This window comes from Sinohyriopsis cumingii, chromosome 16 (assembly GCF_028554795.1).
Source record: "Sinohyriopsis cumingii isolate HCF-2022 chromosome 16, ASM2855479v2, whole genome shotgun sequence".
Classification (NCBI taxonomy): Eukaryota; Metazoa; Mollusca; class Bivalvia; order Unionida; family Unionidae; genus Sinohyriopsis; species Sinohyriopsis cumingii.
The window spans coordinates 19178612-19200569 of NC_142976.1; the positions used below are offsets into that span (position 1 = coordinate 19178612).

Consider the following 21958-nt stretch of genomic DNA (forward strand, 5'->3'; position numbering starts at 1 on the left):
CGGTATTTTCGGGATTTGCAACATGGTCGCAGCAAAATAAAACTATCAAATATACCGCAACAGTCACTGGCGTGTACAGGTTGTCTGTGTTCAGTGCTGCAAAATTTGAAATATTTACAACGTATCCATGGCGTCATTCAACGGATAGGTTTTCCGGGGTTGTATCTGTTATATTAAATAGCGGAACAGAAGAAATATTTATTTTGGAAGCAGCTGATAAGAAATTAACCGCAACATCTTACTGGTGGTGTTTGGAATTTGTAGCTGAAACACCTCAATTGGTTACTGCATAAAAATATATGGATGGTGCACAATACAGATACAATCAAGCGCATGAATGGCAGGCAGCGTTGAAAGATCAAGTCGAACAATATACAGCAAAAGTAAAAAAATATCGATGACGATTAGTTATCGTTGATGTGATTGTTTATTCAGTATCCGCTGTTGTTGCTGGAACGGGTGTTATATTATCAGCGGTGACAATGATGGCACCAGTAGCCGTAACTATTTGTATTTCAGCAGCAACAACTATTGCAGGTGTGCTTAATATCATCGCATAAAAAATATGTACTTGCACGAACGAAAAATTATCTGATTACAGAATAAAATTACACACAGCGACGGTAGCATACTCGAAATTATCCTCGTTGTTATCAGCGAGTCTCAGTGATGGAATTATATCTGATTTCGAGTTTTCAATGATGACTAAAATATATCATGAAGGTATCGGTATTAAAGATACAAGTATTAATAATGACAGAATTACTCCAGCAGAACGTGACTAACACAACTCCACCAAAGATAACGATGATCTCGGTAAGTTCATCTGATCCTGAATTTAGTAGAAATTTTCCTACTGCAATTCCAGTAAAAGAAATAGCGTTAGCTCAATTACGGGTATATTACAGCTGGCCAAATATCAGATCAAAATCATTTCATGGTACACCAGCAAATAATTTGCTTGTATTTGCTAACAAGAACAAACCAGATGGTACTCCTGACTGGATAGATGTTGGAATACCCACTGGTAGTTATGAGATTGAAGATATCAATGAGGAATTTCAGCGTAGAATAAAATCAATAACCGGAAAAGAAGCAAAAATATCAATTAACGTTCATGAACTGACGCTATCTTCGACGGTTGAGATACATTCTCCCGATTATGCCGTTGATATTTATCAATCCACGATAAGATCCGTACTAGGTTGGCCTGAAATTCCCCCGGTGTATGAAGGACCACCAGAACCAAAATTAATTGAATTTCTCGCGGACGATGCCAGGTTTATAACAACTCCACGATATCAAAATTTGTATCCATGGGTTAGAAGGGAGGATAATACTCATACTATTCATGATGGTAAAAGATATCCTATGGTACCATTTTCTATCATTGATTTTGATAGAAAAACTTCAACTGGTACTGTTTATGAAAGAGAATTAAGATCAATGGCTGATGAAATTAAAACCGAGTACACAACTACATTAACGACACTAGCACAGTTGTTTAAAAACTATATCCTGGAATATCCCAATATCAATCTAGAACATCAGATCATTGCAACGATACAGCATTTAAATCAAATTGTATTAGATCTTAAGTATTTTAATCAGACCATTATCGAGATAATAAATGCTAGTACTTATAATGTTGGAGTGAAAGATAAAATAACCATCAGGCAGATATACCTCAATCATTATAAAATAGTTGAAAGAGATTTATTAAATTTTACACTACCAGGATTTGAAACTGGCGAATTGATAAGATCACTCAATGACATCATCAATGAGTTTTATCCTAAAATACTAGCTGTGTGGAGAAAAATAGTGCCACCTCCAACTGTTTTAAGACATAATAATGATCCACATGGCAGCGGCAGACACGTATCTCCGGGAATCGTTAATATAACCAGCACGATCGTGGTCAATCTGGTTTGTGACGTAGTCGATGGTAGCTATCAAATAGATCTCGGAAAATCAAATCAGGCTCAACAAGGATATATTTTATATACATTTACACCACAAGTTTCCCCTGGAAGTTTAATCGTGCAAGAACCAACTAATCCTGTGTATCTGCGGTGTCACAATAATATGTTAACACGAATAAATTTTAAGCTCACAGACCACCTTAATCGCTTAACTGACATATGTGGAGAAGAGCTTGTGATAAATCTGTATGTGAAATCATAGATCTTTGATTTTAAAGATACAGTAAATATTATATAATGTACCAGCACGTGAGGGTTTTTATACACGACAAAGAAGTACTTAAAAACGCCATCAGAACAGTGTTTTCACAAAACACAGAACAATTTAACGTTAATTTAGTTATTGATGAATATGGAAGTGAGGATTTCTTATTAACACAAGAACAGTTAGATGAGCTCCGTCAAAAACATATTATCGAGATCATTTGTAGCAGAGATCAGATTCTAAATTATGCACATTCCTGTATTAAAGTCGATCAACTTAAAAAAATAATATTCCAGAATGAATAAAATAAGGGGTGGATTAAGGAATATTTTATTTTATCAGAAATATTTTATTTTATCAGAAATATTTTATTTTATTTTATCAGAAATATTTTATTTTATTTTATCAGAAATATTTTATTTTTTCTGAATTTCAGTGAAAAATCAACAAATTTCGTGTTTTTTGAGGGGTATTTTACCCATCTTGGGTGATTTTGTCCATTAGATCGTCGGGTAAAGTTGCCTGATTCTCTAACTGATTTTAATTGAATAAAATATCAAAACCAGTAAAAACCAGTAAATCAGTAAAAAATTACATATTTTTTTAGATAATTTTACTGATATTTGAGCTAATTTTACCAATTTTTTGTAATTTTTACTGGTTTTTACTGGTTTTGGTATTTTATTCAATTAAAATCAATTAGAGAATCAGGCAACTTTACCCGACAATCTAATGGATAATTCAGAAAATAAAATAAATAATAAATCTGAGTACCAACTAACCCATCAGAGTTATAAATTTGATCATTTTACATAAATCTGAGTACCAACTAACCCATCAGAGTTATAAATTTGATCGGTTTGTATGATTCTAACCCATCAATTTCAGAATAAATAAATAATAATTCAGAATAAATAAATAATAATTCACAAAAAATAATAATAATTCAGAATAAATAAATAATAATTCAGAAAAAAATAAAATAATTCAGAATAAATAATAATTCAGAAAAAATATAATAATTCAGAAAAAATATAATAATTTAGAATAAATCTGAGTACCAACTAACCCATCAGAGTTATAAATTTGATCATTTTACATAAATCTGAGTACCAACTAACCCATCAATCTCAGAATAAATAAATAATAATTCAGAATAAATATAATCTCATAATAAATAATAATTCAAAATAATTCTGAGTATCAACTAACTCATCAATTTCAGAAATAAATAATAATTCAGAATAAATATAATAATTCAGAAAAAATAAAATAAATAATAATTCTGAGTACCAACTAACCCATCAAAATTATGAAATTGATCATTTCACATAATTCTGAGTACCAACTAAATCATCAAAATTATGAATTTGATCATTTCACATAATTCTGAGTACCAACTAACCCACCAAAATTATGAATTTGATCATTTTATATAATTCTGAGTACCAACTAACCCATCAAAATTATGAATTTGATCATTTTTTATAATTCTGAGTACCAACTAACCCATCAATTTCAGAAAAAATAAAATATTTCAGAATAAATAAAATATTTCAGAATAAATATATTTCAGAATAAATAAATAATATTTCAGAATAAATATAATATTTCAGAATAAATAAATAATAATTCAGAATAAATAAATATAATCTCAGAATAAATAAATAATAATTCAGACAGGGTTGCTTTGGTCATTACCTGCTGACATAATTTTTCTTAAGTATCTTATGCGGGTACTGATTGTTTTTTTCATTTGATACTCGCTGGATAATCCCGATCTGATCTTTTCTACTGTGACAGAAAGAGGAACAAATTCATTTACTTGATCATCGTTCACCATTCCAGTGACTGAAACATAGCTGTCTGAATCCGCTTTATAAACTTATATTGAGATGATAGAATGTACTTATTTTCATTCTTAAGCTCTTCTAATGTTTCAAAATCAGATATTATTTTTTCAGGATTTAGTTCATCAGATATATTAATTCCGTTTTCTTCTAGTTTTTTGATAGCAGAAATAATGTCTTTGATATTTTCATCGTTCATTATATAATATATAAATCTTTAAAATAAAAAATAGAACCCCTATCGAGTTAGTAGGGATGGCACAACAACAGCCTCATTAAACTCGCAGATTGCCACCGTATTCTACTAAGTTTAGAGGATACACAGAACATTAAACCCCAGAACTCATAGATTGCCACTGCATTCTACCAAGTTCAATGGGTATACAAAATACTACCGCCTGTGAGAGCCCCTAACCCGTCAAACAACGGTCTAGAGGCCCAAGAGGGTAAAGATAATCCTCATTAAACTCGCAGATTGCCACCGCATTCTACTAAGTTTAGAGGACACACATAACATATATTTACAACCCAGAACTGGTAGCTTGCCACCGCATTCTAGCAAGTTTAGAGGCAAAACACAGCGTATGAGGCCAGTATATATAGTGTATAGTGGAGAAACCTGGAAAAACCCATGATTGGGGGATTTTTCTTGGGTTTTCCCCTGCAACGGATCTACTATTACACAATGAACATGGTCAAGGGGAAGTAACTCAGTTACATGAATATGCTCAACGGAGTTATCCCCCTTAGGTAAGTAGTAATTTCTGACCAAAAAAATAATTCAATGTGGTGATGATAATTATTGATATTGGAAGGTGATTTTCTGCTTATATTGTTTTGAGAAAGCGGTTTTATATATATTTTCTGCTACTTTTTGTACTGAATGCGGGTGAATATCAAAATATTTCACAGCAGAACATATTGAAAGAAATATAATTACTTCGCCAGTTTCTGTGTTTGTGGAATTTACCGCCCTCTTTCCGATTGTTTTACATCTTCCAGTATTACCACATGCAGAGTTCATGCTTTGCATGACAACTCGAAAGTTGGATAAATTATTGTTTTGAGGATCTCCGTCAAAATGATCAATAACAAGACTGTCTTTGATCACTCCGAAGAAACACTCGTACGTAAATCTATGACAAAGATAATGTTTCTTTCCTCCCCCCTCATATGAGAACCTTAGATAACCAGAATTACTAACATTACCAACTGGTCTCTTCAACCTGCAGTGTCTGATGACACCATTAATATCCGATTCATAGTTTGTTATTGTGGGATGTGGGACAAATATATTTTGCTCCATTTGTACAATAATATTATTTGTTTAAATCATTGTTTGTCTGAAATCTTGATATATAATCCTCCACGGATTTTATAGCGTTTTCACCATTATTATTTTTTTTGTCATAATATCTTTTAAGTTCTCTGAACCGTTTTCCACCGCACTTTCCACATAATTCTGTTTTGTCTCGCACCGCAACACCAGATCGCAGACACGGTATTGGTCCTAGACTCCCCCGCCGTATGCCCTGTAAGTGCATCCAACAAAATTCACCTCTACAGGATTTGTTGCATCGATTTACTGGACCGATCATCAACCATCTGCATTGAGACATTGTATATATATAATATTTTTTATTTAAATATTTGTTTTAATTATATGAACGAGTTTGAGAGATTATCCCAAACTAGGCCTGTTAAATACAAATTTAATCTCGACAGATTATCTTCTGACTTACCAGTACGAGATCTGGTTGATCCGAAAAATAAAAGTTTGATCTCGAAAATTCACGACGCCAAGAAAGAATTTTACACGGATGGTGCATCTCATACATGGTCAACGTTCAAGATTATTCGCAATACTGTCAAGGACGCCACAATGAATGACAAGCGAGCGGCAACTATCATTAACTACATCACTGAATATGAAGGCAATCAAAAATATTTCTTCAGAGTAAAATTTATTGTATTAACAGAAACAGGTAGTTGGATTATCCGTGACAAATATGATCCTGTCCTTGGTAATAATAAAATTGCCATATTAAGTAAAAATTCCAGACCGGGTCTATTGACGGGTATTGATAAACCGTATTATGAGCGAGCGTATCCTGTAACAACAGTTATTTATGGAATCTATGAGATAAATAAAAAACCCAACGTTGATAAACTGGCACCAATGAAATTTTCACAAATAAATTGTATAGCCGAACGAGTAATAGAACACTTTACAAACGCGATGCGTGGAAACGGATTAACTGATTTAAGACGTAAAAAAATAAACTCGTGGGCTGATTCAGTTAAGGATACCGGTGCTACAATAAAAGATGTTGCTGAATTAGGAAAAATATTAAAATTTCCAATAACCGTAGCGACAATAACGGGAGAAGTACTGTATGAATCAAAATATAAATCGAAAGGAGCTTCAATAAATATTATTGATCATAACGCGCATGCATGGACTAGCGCAGTAACAATATTTCCACGTGATCGAACTGTTAGATTTTACCCCCCAGATATGGGGGCAGATATGTTTGATTTTATTAACGAAATAAGTAAAAACGATCCTGTATCGGTATGGTTATTTAAAAGCAATGAGGAAGGTAGATTTGATCAGTTTGTTAGACCAAATGGTGAAATATATCGAACAGAATCCCTCCATGACGAGATGAAAAATCTCGCGGAAAAGTTTTTAGAGTGCAAACACGCGGAAAATACTGACAAATTACTAACTAATTGCTTTACCGTTCCATCTGTTGCGGCTCATTTTGCCAGAGGAAAAAATTCATGGAAACCAACACGATTTGATTTACTCGAGGACGTACGCGCAAGTTGCGTCGAATACGGACACGGCGGATTGTGGAATACCAAATATAATTACAATGATGTTATTTCGGTTGATATGGTTGCATGTTATCCAGGACGTTTTCTAGGATACGGAGATTGTTCTGTGTACTTTAAAAGATTTGGTCACCCTACAAACGAGATGACGCGAGTGGCAATTAATGGACCATTACCTGATTTTGATCTGACTGGATTTGCTTGTGTTGAATCATTCGAGTTTAATGAAAATCTTCACAAGATTTGTTATGTTTGGTTTGGCAGACATTTTTGTGAAAAACGTTGGGTGCCTATAGTTTTATTACGATATATGCTAGATTGTGCGATACTGACATCGTTGGTGGTTAGTGAGGCAATTATATCATATCATGCACAGACCGAAGTTTGGTTGCCCATGACAGATTCTATCAGTATTGATGAAGTTATTAGCGAGTTTAAGGAAAAATGTCCTGATGTTTCCGAAGATGACATTATCAAAGAAGCTTCTAAAATTCTCCAGATTAAACTTAAAACCGCAAAAGATCTCGGCAGAAAAATTATAGGTAAATTTACTCAAGATGGTGCATATGATCATAGAAGACATCACGCACGATTAATTCTAGATGATGCCGAGTACGATTTTATAATCGCTGATACAACAGCGAGAAATATATTTATAAATCGAGAAAGTGTTTATTTATCCGACGGAACAAAATTGGGCACGATCGTTAGTTACATAAATGATATCTCCCCACAGTATACTCATCTAAGATCTTCTATGTTGGCTTATGTTTCTATAAATTTATTATCGATGATTAATAGATTTCCTGAGACCGCAGTCAGAGTCGCAACAGATTCGTTTTATATTTCGAGTAAATATTTAGAATCTGTTATGAAATTTACAAGTAATGATGAACGATGGAGTTCGTGGAGAATAAAAAAGGAAATATTACACAATTTCAGAAATGTCGAAAGCGCCATCGTTGAGTGATCCAATAACTAGATATAAGACAGTATATCTCATTGGACCTGGTGGATGCGGCAAAACGACTCGAGCGATTAATGTTTTTAGAAATTAAGATATGATCGTGCTGACACCCACACATAGACTTGCACGCGAGATGAAACAACGGCAAGTACAATCGTGCATGTATCATAGTTTCTTTCGATGGCGCGGGGATACATGGACTCCTGAACGAATGGGAGAAAAATATATACCTAAAATAATTATTTGGGACGAGATATGCACGGTGTCATTGGATACATTAAAAATGTTTCTTGATTGGTTGCTGACGAAAAATACCGCTATAATAATGTGTGGCGATCATGGTCAACCGCCGCCTTTTGTTGGACCATCTCCACATGATTGGTTAAAAAATTTCATTGATTATTACGAAGAAATAGATGATGATCATAGAGCTCTCGATGCAAATTTAAAGGAGTTTAAAAAATTAATCAGATTACAATCAAACAAAATTCAGTGTGAAATAATACGCGGAGTAATCTCAGAGACCTCGATGAATGATTTTTTAAATTTATGGAGACCCAACGATTTGATAGTAGCAAGCAGAAAAATAATCAGAGACGCTTTACAAGAGCAGTTATTTCAACTACATAAAGAAAAATATTCAGAATTACCCGTACCGTTGTGTTATAGACCATCAGATACACGAAAACAGAATATTAATGTTGATATTCCAGGACAGACTGAAAAACAGAATCTCGTATTAAATGATATTGTCGCCGTTGATACCAGTGTGGTCGAAGATGCATTACGCGCTGACAAATCTCCATGGGTGTTGGGATACGCTATGACAATCCACTCGTCTCAGGGATTAACTATTTCTGATACACGAGTTTGGATTATGGACGATCGCATCGAGTGGTCAAATTTAGTTTATTTAGCGGTATCGAGGGTCAGAAAAATATCTCAATTACGTAGAATTATAATTGCTAAAATCGTTGATAAATTTAACATCATCGATGATGATATAATAAGAAAAAAATTAATCGGATACAAACAATCTGATTAAAAAAATAAACGCGACTTTGATCTTGATGCTGAATTTATTATTGAGTTAAAACAGCAGCAGAATAATCATTGCGCAAGTTGCAATTGTATAATGTTGTGGAGGTATTCGAGTAATGATTCAAGACAATTTACCGTAGATAGAAAAGATAATGGTCGCGGTCATACACGAGAAAATACCATGTTGACCTGTCTCGAATGTAATCGACGTAGAGGCGCCAGCGCCTTGGGTGCTAGTTAAGTGATCGCGGTGGTAGCTGTGTATCCTCGGGGATTATATGTAGTTGTTCACGTGTAAATCCACGTTGAGGAGCAGCCGAATCTAATCTGTAGATTGCAGGTCTACCTGAGGATCTTGTCACGGTGGATATTTTGTGTGTGGTAACAATCCAAATAGGATCAGTCGCTCTTTTTTTACCACCTTCAAGTTCACCAGGCTCATATAAATATCTAACTGTAACATCACCCAATATTTTTTGTTTTTCAATATCTTTTCGTTGTGTTGGTATATTTTTTTTTGTAATTGCATTAATGGGTTTCATGTTGGTTGTTCGTGTAATCTCATTATTTAATGCAGCTATCACGCTTGATAATCTTGCAACCCATTCGCGAGATCTTTTATCTTGAATAAATTCCTTCGCGTATTTATATCCAAATAAATGCTCAGCAAGTGTTCGATTAAATCGCTCAACAATTGCCTGATCACGATGAATTGCAGTATGACCTCGTCATATTTTGGTATTATGTTGTTTCATCAACGATGATACTGGACCAAGAAATTCCTTACCAGGATCAACCTGTAATAATTGTGGCCATCGCAGACCACCTCGTTGATAAATTTGTTCAAACGCATCAGCTACTTCAGATACTGTTTTCGTTGATAGCAGCTCTGCCTCTTTATACCTACTTGCAACATCAACTACAGTTAACGCGTACTTGTACGTTTTTCTGCGTTCAGTATCATGCGGTAAAAACAGAATATCTGCTTGATGAACTTCATTAGGAACACTAACGTCGAAATACGCGTACTGAATTCGTTTCAGTGGTGGTAGATAAATTTGCCATATTGCTTGTTTGGATAACCATGCTTTAGCAGTAGAATGTTTAAACGCTGCTGCATCAGCAAGTTTACCAATTGCTGCTCTGCCTCTCCAGTATCCTCTTGGTGAATAATAAATTAATTCCATTATATATTACCAGACCCTAATACGAGTTTACTTTTCATCGCAGATCTTACTAACCAATTAGCTAATTTTTCTTTGATATTTTTATTTTTTATAGAATCTAGCGCATGAATTAATTTCACATCCGCAATATGTCTATCTTGTAGATTTTTACTTTTATAAGCTACATCATGAGCGTGACAAGCTCGATCAATAGCGTTTATTGGCTCCTCGCCTGGTTTTGGTTGATCTTGATTATCGAGCCTGATATCAAGTCTGGTACCAGGACCGCAATAATTATATCCTGGTAGATGTTTTTCTCCGCTGTATTTAGCCCATGGAGTACCTGGAAACTTTGACATCAAATTAGCAATATCACCACCGCGCCTATTAGGTAAAAACGAAAATTTCTTCCTACCGCATAGAGAACATTTTCCACCATACGCTATCTTTTTATTTTTTGTTGTAACCGTAGCTAAATCAGTGGTTGGAGTTTTAGATCTACAGCGTAAGCAATATAAACTCATGTTATAATATATATGGATATAATTGATTTCTCAGCGACAAGAAAACGAGAACCTGTTAAGCATCATCCTGCGCTACCGAATTCCATCAGAATGATTATCATAGGACCATCTGGATTGGGTAAGACGCAGTTATTACTTAATTTGATAATGAGATGGTTGAAATGGGATAAATTATATTTAGTAGCACCATCCGCTGATGATCAACAATGTTATGATGTACTTAAAGATTTCAATGAAAACGCAAGATTACTGGATGAAGGTAATGATGTTATAGAGTTTATAACCGATATTGATGAAGCACCATCCGTAGATGTTTTAGACGGATTTATTAATAATTTAGTTGTATACGAGGATGTGATGCTAGATAAACAAACAAATCCAGCTAGAATATATTTTCTCCCGGCTGACATAAAAATATAGATGTGATCTATGTTACTCAACAGTATACACAAATACCAAAAGTGATTAGAGACAACTGCAATATTTTAGTTGTGTTTAATGGTGTAGACACACACACACTTAGAAATAATCATCAAACTTGGTGTGGTGGTGACAGGGATATAATTAAATTCAGAAATTTCTTCTCACGAGCGCAAGTTACTCCGCATGGATTTATAACAATAAATTTACATGATCCTAGAACAAGATATCGTGTGGGTCTTGATAAAATCTTTTAATTAATAGCAGCAGAGAGGGCGCCTACCAATGTTGGTCGTCCGTGGAAATTAAACAAAAAATAAATAAACACGTAGAGTACTTTATTTTTCAGCTACCTTTTCGAACTAAGGTTTTATTGATGGGGTTGGTTTCAACAAAAATAAAATCATTTCAAGGAAACGTTTATTTGTAAAAATCTGGACCTTTCTACAGATGATTTTATTTTTGTTTGTTTTATTTGTTTGTCGGAATTCTATGGTCTGTTTGCCCTCTCTGCTGCTGGTGATGTCTGCCATCCCATGGAGATGCATCGTGATAGGCTAGAATCCATATTCTCAAGGAGGAGAATTCCAACTCTCATATTATGTAATGGGGACTGGGGACAGAAGGTCACTTTATAATTGGGGCAGCTAGAGTTTCTATACAAGAACAAAGCCAATACAATACAGTACTTATGTTTCCAAAAATGTGTGTGATAAATAACATTTATGAATAAAGATATACTTGATAAACATTTGTCCCCATTAATGGCAGAGTATAAATGATAATACATTATGACTATTGCATGACATGAATTAAAACTATGTAGCCGGTGAGTAACGAAAACTACATTTCTGCCATTTACAACAGTCCTTTAAACAGTCCTAAAACCTATATAAAATGAAGAATCTCACGGACCAAATGCAGAATGTCGGGTAGGTAAGCACTTGATCTAGATATCAAGCACTCAGGTGATCAGTATGAGTTATTTCATAGCAATAAAGGTTACAGGCTTTTTCGGCGCAACAGTAATTTGTTTGTGTGCAATTTCCATGCACTCAGACTGAATGAGAGCATTACAGTTTTGGGGATTTGTTTAAAACACTAATCCACTCTGGAACATGGAAACACTTTCTTAATTTGTAATTTGCCACTTATGTTTCTGTTTAATTTAATTCAAATAAAAATATTAACATGTTTTGTGATTGTTTCTGATCCCAAAAAATTCAATAATGGCATAACATCCTTTTTTCACAAAGTATAACTTCTGTACCAAAAGTGAACCCATTCGGTACTCAGATAAGTTTTTCAAATAAAGGACCAGGGTAAGTGACTTTAAAATAATCATTTGCTCAGATTCAAATTTCACTTGCCCTGGTCATTGAGCCATCCAATATTTTGGGTACTGCTATCAATAAAGGTACCCTCTTTCCCTCCCCTCTGTATGAATATCTTAACTGAAGCAATGAAGTGAATGCAGCCAACAGCTGGAAAAGACGCTTGTGTGCTGTAATATTAGCTCAACAGAATTATACCATGAAAACAAGTTGAATTTTGTTTATTTTTCATGTGAGAACCTAATAATGACTTAAACAGATGCACCTGCTTTAACAGAAAAATGTTTTCAGTTTTTTTACTGCCCCTGACTACAGCATTTTATCCCCCTCATACTAGTAAACTTGGGTATTACAGTGAAACCAATCAAAACCCAATAAACTGTAAGATCCTACTCAGAAACTGAAATAAATTTTAACCAAAAATTTTAATTTTACACTTAAAAACAATAAACCATAAAACCAAAACTAACTTGGAAATTCATTTAAACAGCTAAATTTCTGACATACACTGTACAAGATTAAAGTTATCTGTGTGTATCAAATACCAGATTAAAGTTATTTGTGGTTATCAAATACCAGATTAAAGTTATCTGTGGTTATCAAATACTGTAGCAGGCTGATAGGGAAGAAAACATTCAAAGGGCACATGAGGTTAATCCAGTACTTGACACATGTGCCTACATAAATTAGGTCTGACAGCTTAAAACTTATCTTCATGCTTGTAGATAAGACCTGTCAGAAAGATTATGTTTATCTGACAATTACTGTTACAGGTATCTAAATGTTATTGATGCTATTGTTTGGACAACTGATCCATATAACAGTTTTTATTCTTTTTTTAATTACCTAACCAGACTTTATTAACCATGCATGTGGCCTCTCTTTTGATTGGGTGCATAGACTGACAGAACAGTATTCTAAGAGTTAGATTCACTCAAATGATTTTCAATTATTTTGGGGTTTTTTTGTGGGGATTTAATGCCATATTTTAGCACTTGATACAATATATGTGGCAGCCAGTATATTTGGTGGAGGAAGAACCTGAGAAGAATCACCAACTTAAATGAAGCTACAACATCTAATGGGAAGTACATAGCAAGCAATCACACATTCACACAGAGGTCAAGTCAAGACCCAAATGAAGATATATCATCTCATGGGAAGTTAATGGCAAGCAATCACACATTCACACAGAGGTCAAGTCAAGACCTAAATGAAGTTACAACATCTCATGGAAAGTTACTGGCAAGCAAACACACATTCACACAGTGGTCAAGTGAAGACCCAAATAAAGCAACAACATCTCATGGGAAGTCACTGGCAAGCAATCACACATTCACACAGTGGTCAAGTCAAACCCCAAATGAAGCTACAACATCTCATGGGAAGTTACTGGCAAGCAATCACACATTCACACAGTGGTCAAGTGAAGACCCAAATAAAGCAACAACATCTCATGGGAAGTCACTGGCAAGCAATCACACATTCACACAGTGGTCAAGTCAAACCCCAAATGAAGCTACAACATCTCATGGGAAGTTACTGGCAAGCAATCACACATTCACACAGTGGTCAAGTCAAACCCCAAATGAAGCTACAACATCTCATGGGAAGTTACTGGCAAGCAACCCCACATTTTCACAGTGGCCAAGTCAAGACAAACTCTCAGTGACATGTGAGATGTGTGAACTGTAAAGGTAAGGGACTCCGACCATTTGACCTCCCAGAGCCCCCAATTGATTTAGGCACATTCATTTAAGTAGCCATGACTGTTTGTCCTCACTCATATGTCAGAGTGTCTGAATGACCAGCTAAGCTTCATAGGACTGAACTTTTCGAAGATAAAACTAGTCTGATCAAAGAATATGAATCTGTATCACAATGTATCAAATAGTATGAATCTGTACCAAAATGTATCAAAGAGTATGAATCTGTATCACAATGTATCAAAGAGTATGAATCTGTACCAAAATGTATCAAAGAGTATGAATCTGTATCACAATGTATCAAAGAGTATGAATCTGTACCAACATGTATCAAAGTGAATGAATCTGTACCTACATGTATCAAAGAGTATGAATCTGTATCAGAATGTATCAAAGAGTATGAATCTGCATCACAATGTAACAGAGTATGAATCTGAACCAAAATGTATCAAAGAGTATGAATCTGTATCACAACATATCAAAGAATATGAATCTGTATCACAATGTATCAAAGAGTATGAATCTGTACTAACATGTATCAAAGAGAATGAATCTGTACCAAAATGAATCAAAGAGAATGAATCTGTACCAAAATTTATCAAAGAGAATTAACCTGTACCAAAATGTATAAAAGAGTATGAATCTGTACCAACATGTATCAAAGTGAATGAATCTGTACCAAAATGAATCAAAGAGAATGAATCTGTACCAAAATGTATAAAAAAGAATGAATCTGTACCAAAATTTAACAAAGAGAATGAATCTGTACCAAAGTGTATCAAAAGGTATGAATCTGTACCAAAATTTATCAAAGAGAATGAATCTATACCAAAATGTATCAAAAGGTATGAATCTGTACAAATATATATCAAAAGGTATGAATTTGTACTAACAAGGAAAAACCCACAGAACAGAATTTAAATTTGGTTCCAATGGTTTTCAGCTTTGAGAGGATTTGCTATATTTGAAATTGCAACTGTGAAAGCAGGTATTTATGTATTGAAATAGATAAATCTTTTAGTCATTATTGCTGAAATTACATACACTTACGACTTTTGTGACAACTGGAATTGAAACAGTATAACTTATATCACAATTATATTGTCTGTTTACAAGACAGTTAAATAACTGCAATTACTCTTGTATCAGAGAGCTGATACTGTGTATCACTTTAACCTACCTTCCAGCATGTTGATCTGTAACTTTGTTCATATGGGCATCCTGAAATAAATATTTGCCAAATCATTTAATTTTAATGCATTTAATCTAATAAAGAAACTTGAATAACATTGATTCTTAGCTTGTATATCAAATAAGTGCTATAAAATAGAGCTTTTTATTATATACTGCCTAACTTTGACACCATGGAATTTTTCTACCAGTTTCAAAATGTGAAATTATGAATCTTATTTGAACACTGTTCATTTATAAAAATGTACAAAGACAACATTCTTGATGTTTTAGATGTTTATATAGCCCATGTTTCTTTGCCTATTCATGTTCCTTGTAAAACTCATTATAGTAAATTGGGGAAAATGGACAGTTTTTTTTGCAATGGGAATGGTACCAAATTCCTAACCCAAAAACAGCCCCAGAAAAATCACTGGACACCTTCTACTCTCTTTCAAAACATTCCACAGTGCTGATCCAGGGGAGAGAATCCACAATTCATTCCATTTATTAATTTAAACTTCTGATTGTGAATTTTTACACTCAAATTGGGAAAACTGACAGATTTTTTTGCAATTGGAATTGTACCAAATTTCTGACACAAAACAGCTCCAGAAAAATCACCAGACACCCTCTACTCTCCTTTAAAACGTTCCCACAATGATGACCCAGGGGAGAAAATCCACAATAGAACTCCTTTCCTGGAAATTCTGCAGTCTCAGACCTAAAACTAGAAGTCCCAATAATGATACTTTTTTCCATGCAACAATTCATAACATGTGTATTGTTGTGTCACCAATATATAAGTCATCAGATTTCTAATGCTTATTCACTATGAAATATTTAGTATTATACTAAATGATAAAAACTTGATAACTGTAATAATTCTGATTGTGATGTCACAACTATAATAATTCTGAATGTCTTTATCTTACCATTCTTTCATTTTGTGTGCAGCTACAAGGAATCAAGGAATAGATTACACATTTCTTGTCTGCACTATTTTATTTAATGAGATAAATGATTTTGGATTAATCTCCCTAATTTCTGGACCTGGTATTCCTTGCCATTGCATTTTTCATTCCAGTCGTGAAACCATGTGCATGAGGCTATTAATGTTCTCTGGTGTTCTTGCTTTTTGGCCCATGTGAATATTTTATTCCATAATTCATTCTACGAATCTTTGTTTCTCTGTTGTTCTGTTTACCTTATTAAAACTATATTGACCTATTAATTTCTGTCAGGCAGTCTTGTCAGAATCATGCTCCTCTGCAACCTTGCCATCAGAAAAGTATGCATTCTTCATTCTGTGAACTTGGTATCATAAATCAACATCTGGGTTCTCACCAACTGCATGATGATAACACCCAAATATACAAATCAAGTCACCCAAATGAAGCTGAACCTACCATAGAGAAGTGGGTTTCAGCTGTGAAGTTGTGGATGACACATAACAAGCTGCAGATGAATGAAACCGAGGCAATTTGATCACCTCATAAAGACTTTCTCTGTCCTATCCTTAAACTCAGACATTAAATAAAAGTAACACCAACATCTACAACTTCCTTTCTAGTGATGCCAGTAAAACACTTGTATCTTCCTTAGTACTTTTTAAACTTGATTACTGCAATTCTCTTCTATCTTGCTTATACTAACCCCTACTAAAACACTTAAAAAAACAACCCCTGGCTTTTATGGCCTTTTAAAACTCACATCAAGCGAGGTTAAATTTTGAGGCTAATGGCTAAATTTTATGCCTTATGATAACTCTTGGGATGGCTATGAACCCTGTCTATTTTTGCCATGAGCAGTCATTTGAGAGAAATTTTCCAAGATGTGAGTGCCTGTTAACTGCCTTAATCCACAGGTTGAGCATATATAGTGCTGACTGGAAGGGTTTATTAATTTTCCTCTGTATTATTATTAATATATTATATAATTAGCCCACGCTAATCAAAATCAGTAACATATCATGTTTTTTTTAAAGCTTGGGATACATTCAATTCATTCTAAAATCAAATGTAATGATCTATTATCTGTAATATTGGTGCCATGGGGAAATATTTTGTGTGCTAAAGATGGAAAATATGGGTTACTAGTATAAAGGTGAAGACTAAAATGAACCCTGCACTTGTGCAAAGTACCTTACTTCCGGTCAGCTCGCTAATGAAAGTCCCGTGGGAGGGGGGAAGAGGTGCAAAAAATAATTGGTGTCAGCTCTGTTCCTTGTTTAAAACAACAATGAAGAAAGCAATATTTAACAAAGATGATGTTAATTATTTTATTTGTGACATAATATAAGCCTATATATACTCGGGAACACTGTTCCCTCGACACGGAATAAATACAAAATTTAAAGAAAATTATTCCTCAGACGAAATCCCTGTATATTAGTGTAGAGGGATTATAGCTACGATGTCGTAGCCTCAACTTGAGTTGTTGTGGTTGAGGCTACGAACTGATCCCATATCATGTAATGGAGCAAAAAATATCATCACTAAAGTCAGAAAAACAAACAGTGTAAAATTCAACTACATAAGTATAATCATGTTGTGAAAGAAGTTTGGCTTATTTTGAATTTATTAAGCCCTTACACGATAAAATAAATTGGTATGGTTACTGTAACTTCATACTGTCCGCCATGACAGATAACGCGAGACTCTCGCAGTGACCCTTTTTCTACGTAAGGCTTGCCAGATCATATTTTGGATATTCTACACTATATTTTTATCAATCAAGTGCGAATAATCGCTTCTTGGTGAATTTCGAAGTTGCAGATAACCCGTATTTACTTTTAATGCGCAGAATTTCTGACCCAAACGGCGCCAAATTTTTACTACAATTTGTTTACATTTCCAAATAAGGCGTCAATGTCCTTATACGGCTCATAAACAAACGAAGCTGAGAACGGAAGTAATCATTATTTGAAATAATATGGCGGACGATCTAAACGAAAATATCGGCTAAAAAAAGGTAAACGAGATTTTACAACTATTTCTACAATAATTTTCAACACTTCCTGTATTAAATAAGAGGACTACTCAATTTATTGGATTATATGCAAGGAATATGTTTAAAGTGTTATTATAAGGCTAAAAGAGCGCCGGGTGTGATTCACACCCGGCTTGCTCCATTAACACGTATATGCTCATGTTAGTACCCTGTCCACGAGGTACGAGTAAGGGTACTAATATTAGTACTAGAGGGATTATTGCTTATATATCCAAAATGAAACTCAATATCACTTGAGTATCGCAAGACAGACTCAGTGCAAGCCCCTTTTCACTCGCACTGAGAGAGAGAGAGAGAGAGAGAGAGAGAGAGATGGGTTGTCACCGTTAAAGCAAAGTTTTCGGAACTTCTTCATGTCAATGACTTCCGCATTCAATGTCTCATCAAATTCTTGTAGCCTGCAACAGATGTTAAAATTACTTCAAATAAGGAAAATTCAAAATAACTTTCATACTATAAGCAATTGATTGCTGACTTGGATGTACGGCAGCTGAGAGGGGCGGTAACAGCAAATGTAAACATACCTTACTCTGAAAGCCGCCATTTTTCCTCTTTGCAGTCTGGTTTGTGCTTATCGTGTAATATTATAAAGGTATTATAGTTCAACAGGTACCCATCTAAAAATCAATTTGCAATCGGAACATTTCGGCTTCTCCATCACAGGCTGACATATGGAATGGTTTAAATATCATTTAAGGATTTGTTTTGGTGCTATACGGCACAGCAATAGCAAGTACGTTATTTGGGCCGATCCATTGGAGTAAGGCACCTTGCCCAAGAACAGGACACGGTAACTGACCCAGACTGGTCATATCGTAGGCTTCGAACATGCACCCTTTCGATCGTTAGTCCATCACGTTATACACTGAGCCATCATGATTCCATCATTTACGGAAACACAGCCCCTATTTGACGAAAGACGGTGGCGTTATACAACAGAAATAATCAAAGAATATTTATCTTGCATTACCAGTTTAATTGGGAGATGTTTTCAACGCAGATAATTTAAGTTATTTATTTATTTACAAATAATGTATCTTTGTTCAAATTTGAAATAGTAATATTTATTTTACTGACAGATAAAACAATTACCATTTACTACCTACTAATTAACCATTAACACTTAAAATAATCGCGAAAACACGGCCCATGCAGTAAGAATATTTTGTCTGTATATTGGTAAGAGTATGTAAATATTTTTGTGTGACTTTTTTGACGATATATCTTTGTCCTATATATTGTACCACCGGTTCTAAACAAGACTTACATTTAAAATTAATGAAATTGAGGAAAAGAAAACAATTCGTTACGAAAATATTGAATCATGAAATATATTTTACTGGCATTTGTTTAAAATACCGTATTTTAAATTTACTAACTGAAGTTAACCAATGGAATGGTACTCCTGCATGAACAATTTTTTGCGTGCGTACGTGTATCTCTCTCTCTCTCTCTCTCTCTCTCACTGCTTTGTGAGATTTATGAAAAATTGATTTATATAATGCATATTTATTATTTATTAATAGTGCTCTATAGAACTGATCTACTTAAAAACTATACTGGGGCAATGCTGGAGGGGTGGTGAATCCGGGGTTTTCGGACCCCTCCCCCGCCCGCTAAAATAAACAAAACGAATAAAACTTGCATACGAACGTACTGTCACTTGTCGCTTGAAATTTGACCATCGTTTTATTCTTGCTCACGTTTCTTGGGTAGTATGCACACTTTGAATAACTAGACACACAGACCAGATTGTCCCATCATATTATTACTGTTACGACTCTATGGTCTTAAAATAAATAACACGAAAGAGCGAAAACCAACAAGTTTTGTATTATTGAAAATATAATTTATTTCTCTAAAATACGAAGTGAAAAGTAAAAATAACAGTGTGACGAATAAAATCCTCAACATTCGTAAGTGTTTCTTTAAGTCTAAAAGTATCGAGTAATCCAAATTAGTGCCAAAGGTATGGATCAAATAATGACGCTATAAAGAATAATAATGAGATCTTCTGACCATCAATTTACAATGATCAATGCCACTATAATTAAAGCACTTTTCTTGTCCTTTTCCAATTTTCTAAAAGTAATTCCATTCTAGAACACATTAAATAATGGCGACTTTAAATAACTTTATGATATCTGGTTACATGGAACTGTTATTATGTGTGTGTGTGTGTGTGTGTGTGTGTGTGTTAATACAGTAAAGTCTCTATTCAGAAATCAAGCTTTTAATGGATTTATTATGCGCTTCCAATTTGCTGCCTCGAGATTTTACTCATAATATTTAACGATAACAGTATAATAATTTCATTTTTTTTTTGTAAGCAATAATTCTTTACAAATCAATACCTCTTACCATATATTTATTTGGTAAATAAAAAGAAAAGAAAACATGATTTGCATGATAAATCAATAAAAGCCATGGGCCAATTTATTCAAATTTCTGTTTGATACAAACAAAAGTTGGTGACAAATGGCCTGATTTATGACAACTTTCACATTTTCTTCAAAGATATTAAATTTTTCTTTGTTGCAAACATTGAAAAGTTATTTTGGTTGCAAGAAAATTTTTAATGTGATAGTCCATATTTATTTTGTTCTGATTTAATCGAGAAATTTACGTAAATTTAAAAGCTGAAATCAACATTGCGAAAACAGTAATAACTACTAAAATAAATCAGGTATGTGTCTTCCGTTATATATATATATATATATATATATATATATATATATATATATATATATATATATATATATATATGTCATGGGTTTGGTGATTGGCTTCTGGCACCATATATTATTCTGATTGTGGTTTTGTTTCCATCCGCCTCCATATTATTCCATGTGAACGAAAATAGTTCAGATAATTTTCAGTGGTTAAGGTCTTGCACTTAGGTTTCACTGGGCAGTTTATCTGGTGAATTTTCATCCGACAATGGCCTATTGCAGAAAAATTAAAATAATTTTACACTGAAGAAGTAAATAAGAACAAACTAATGATTTTTGTAGAAAGCATGGATGTGAGATTTTGACTGCGACAATCGGATTAATTCCTTATACAACTGGTGGCTTTTATACTGAACCAACACTGCCACCAACCCCTCTTTTTTACATTCCTTTTTGACAGTAAAGAACTATTTTGGATATTTTCCTGTGACAAGTCAGCTAAAAGAATCAGTATGTGCCTTATGCATGAATAAAGTTCACTAGTACTATAACAAATTAGCATACTTTTCATCACCCCTCAACCATCTCGATTTTAGAAATTTACCTCTGTAGCAGACATAAGGAATCACGGTACTAATTCAGCTCCCATAGTAAACTTATGCAAACACCATGATATTAAAAATTCAATAACTTTAAATTTTTGAGTGCTCATGATCAAACCTATATTTATCAGTATAGATGAAACCTGGATGACATCCTCTGTGTAGAGAAAAGAGCCGCTGCATTTTCTGGACCTACAAATGTTTGAAACGTGCTTTCAATTCTGCATCAAAGAGTCAGGTGCTAATTTTAGTAATGAGCGTTCCAGTCTCAAGACTGTTTAAAGACTGAATTTCCAGCAAGAAAACAATGTCGCTATTTTTTTCAGTTACAACTAGGATAAGCTGTGAAAAGATTCTCTTTACAACCAAATAATTTTCATTTTTATTCAGTCCTAGCCACCCAAACCCATATATACGCTTCTTTTATGTTCACCATTTCCAGGTTGGTTCCAATTTTTCCATA

General features: G+C 34.0%; 1 protein-coding gene across 2 annotated transcripts in view; it reads right to left on the reverse strand.

Moving 5' to 3' along the window:
• LOC149780023 (TBC1 domain family member 13-like) overlaps positions 1–18863 on the reverse strand; it is a 77077-nt gene extending 58214 nt beyond the window's left edge. For both annotated transcript variants that reach the window (XM_089936768.1, XM_089936767.1), the window contains exons 1-3: positions 18746–18863; positions 18546–18619; positions 15220–15260 (exon numbers count right to left, since the gene is read on the reverse strand). In XM_089936768.1, coding sequence (XP_089792894.1) covers positions 15220–15260; positions 18546–18619; positions 18746–18765 — 135 coding nt within the window. In that variant the 5' untranslated portion in view covers positions 18766–18863. The remainder of the gene's footprint in view (positions 1–15219; positions 15261–18545; positions 18620–18745) is intronic.
• Between the last annotated feature and the right edge of the window lie 3095 nt (positions 18864–21958).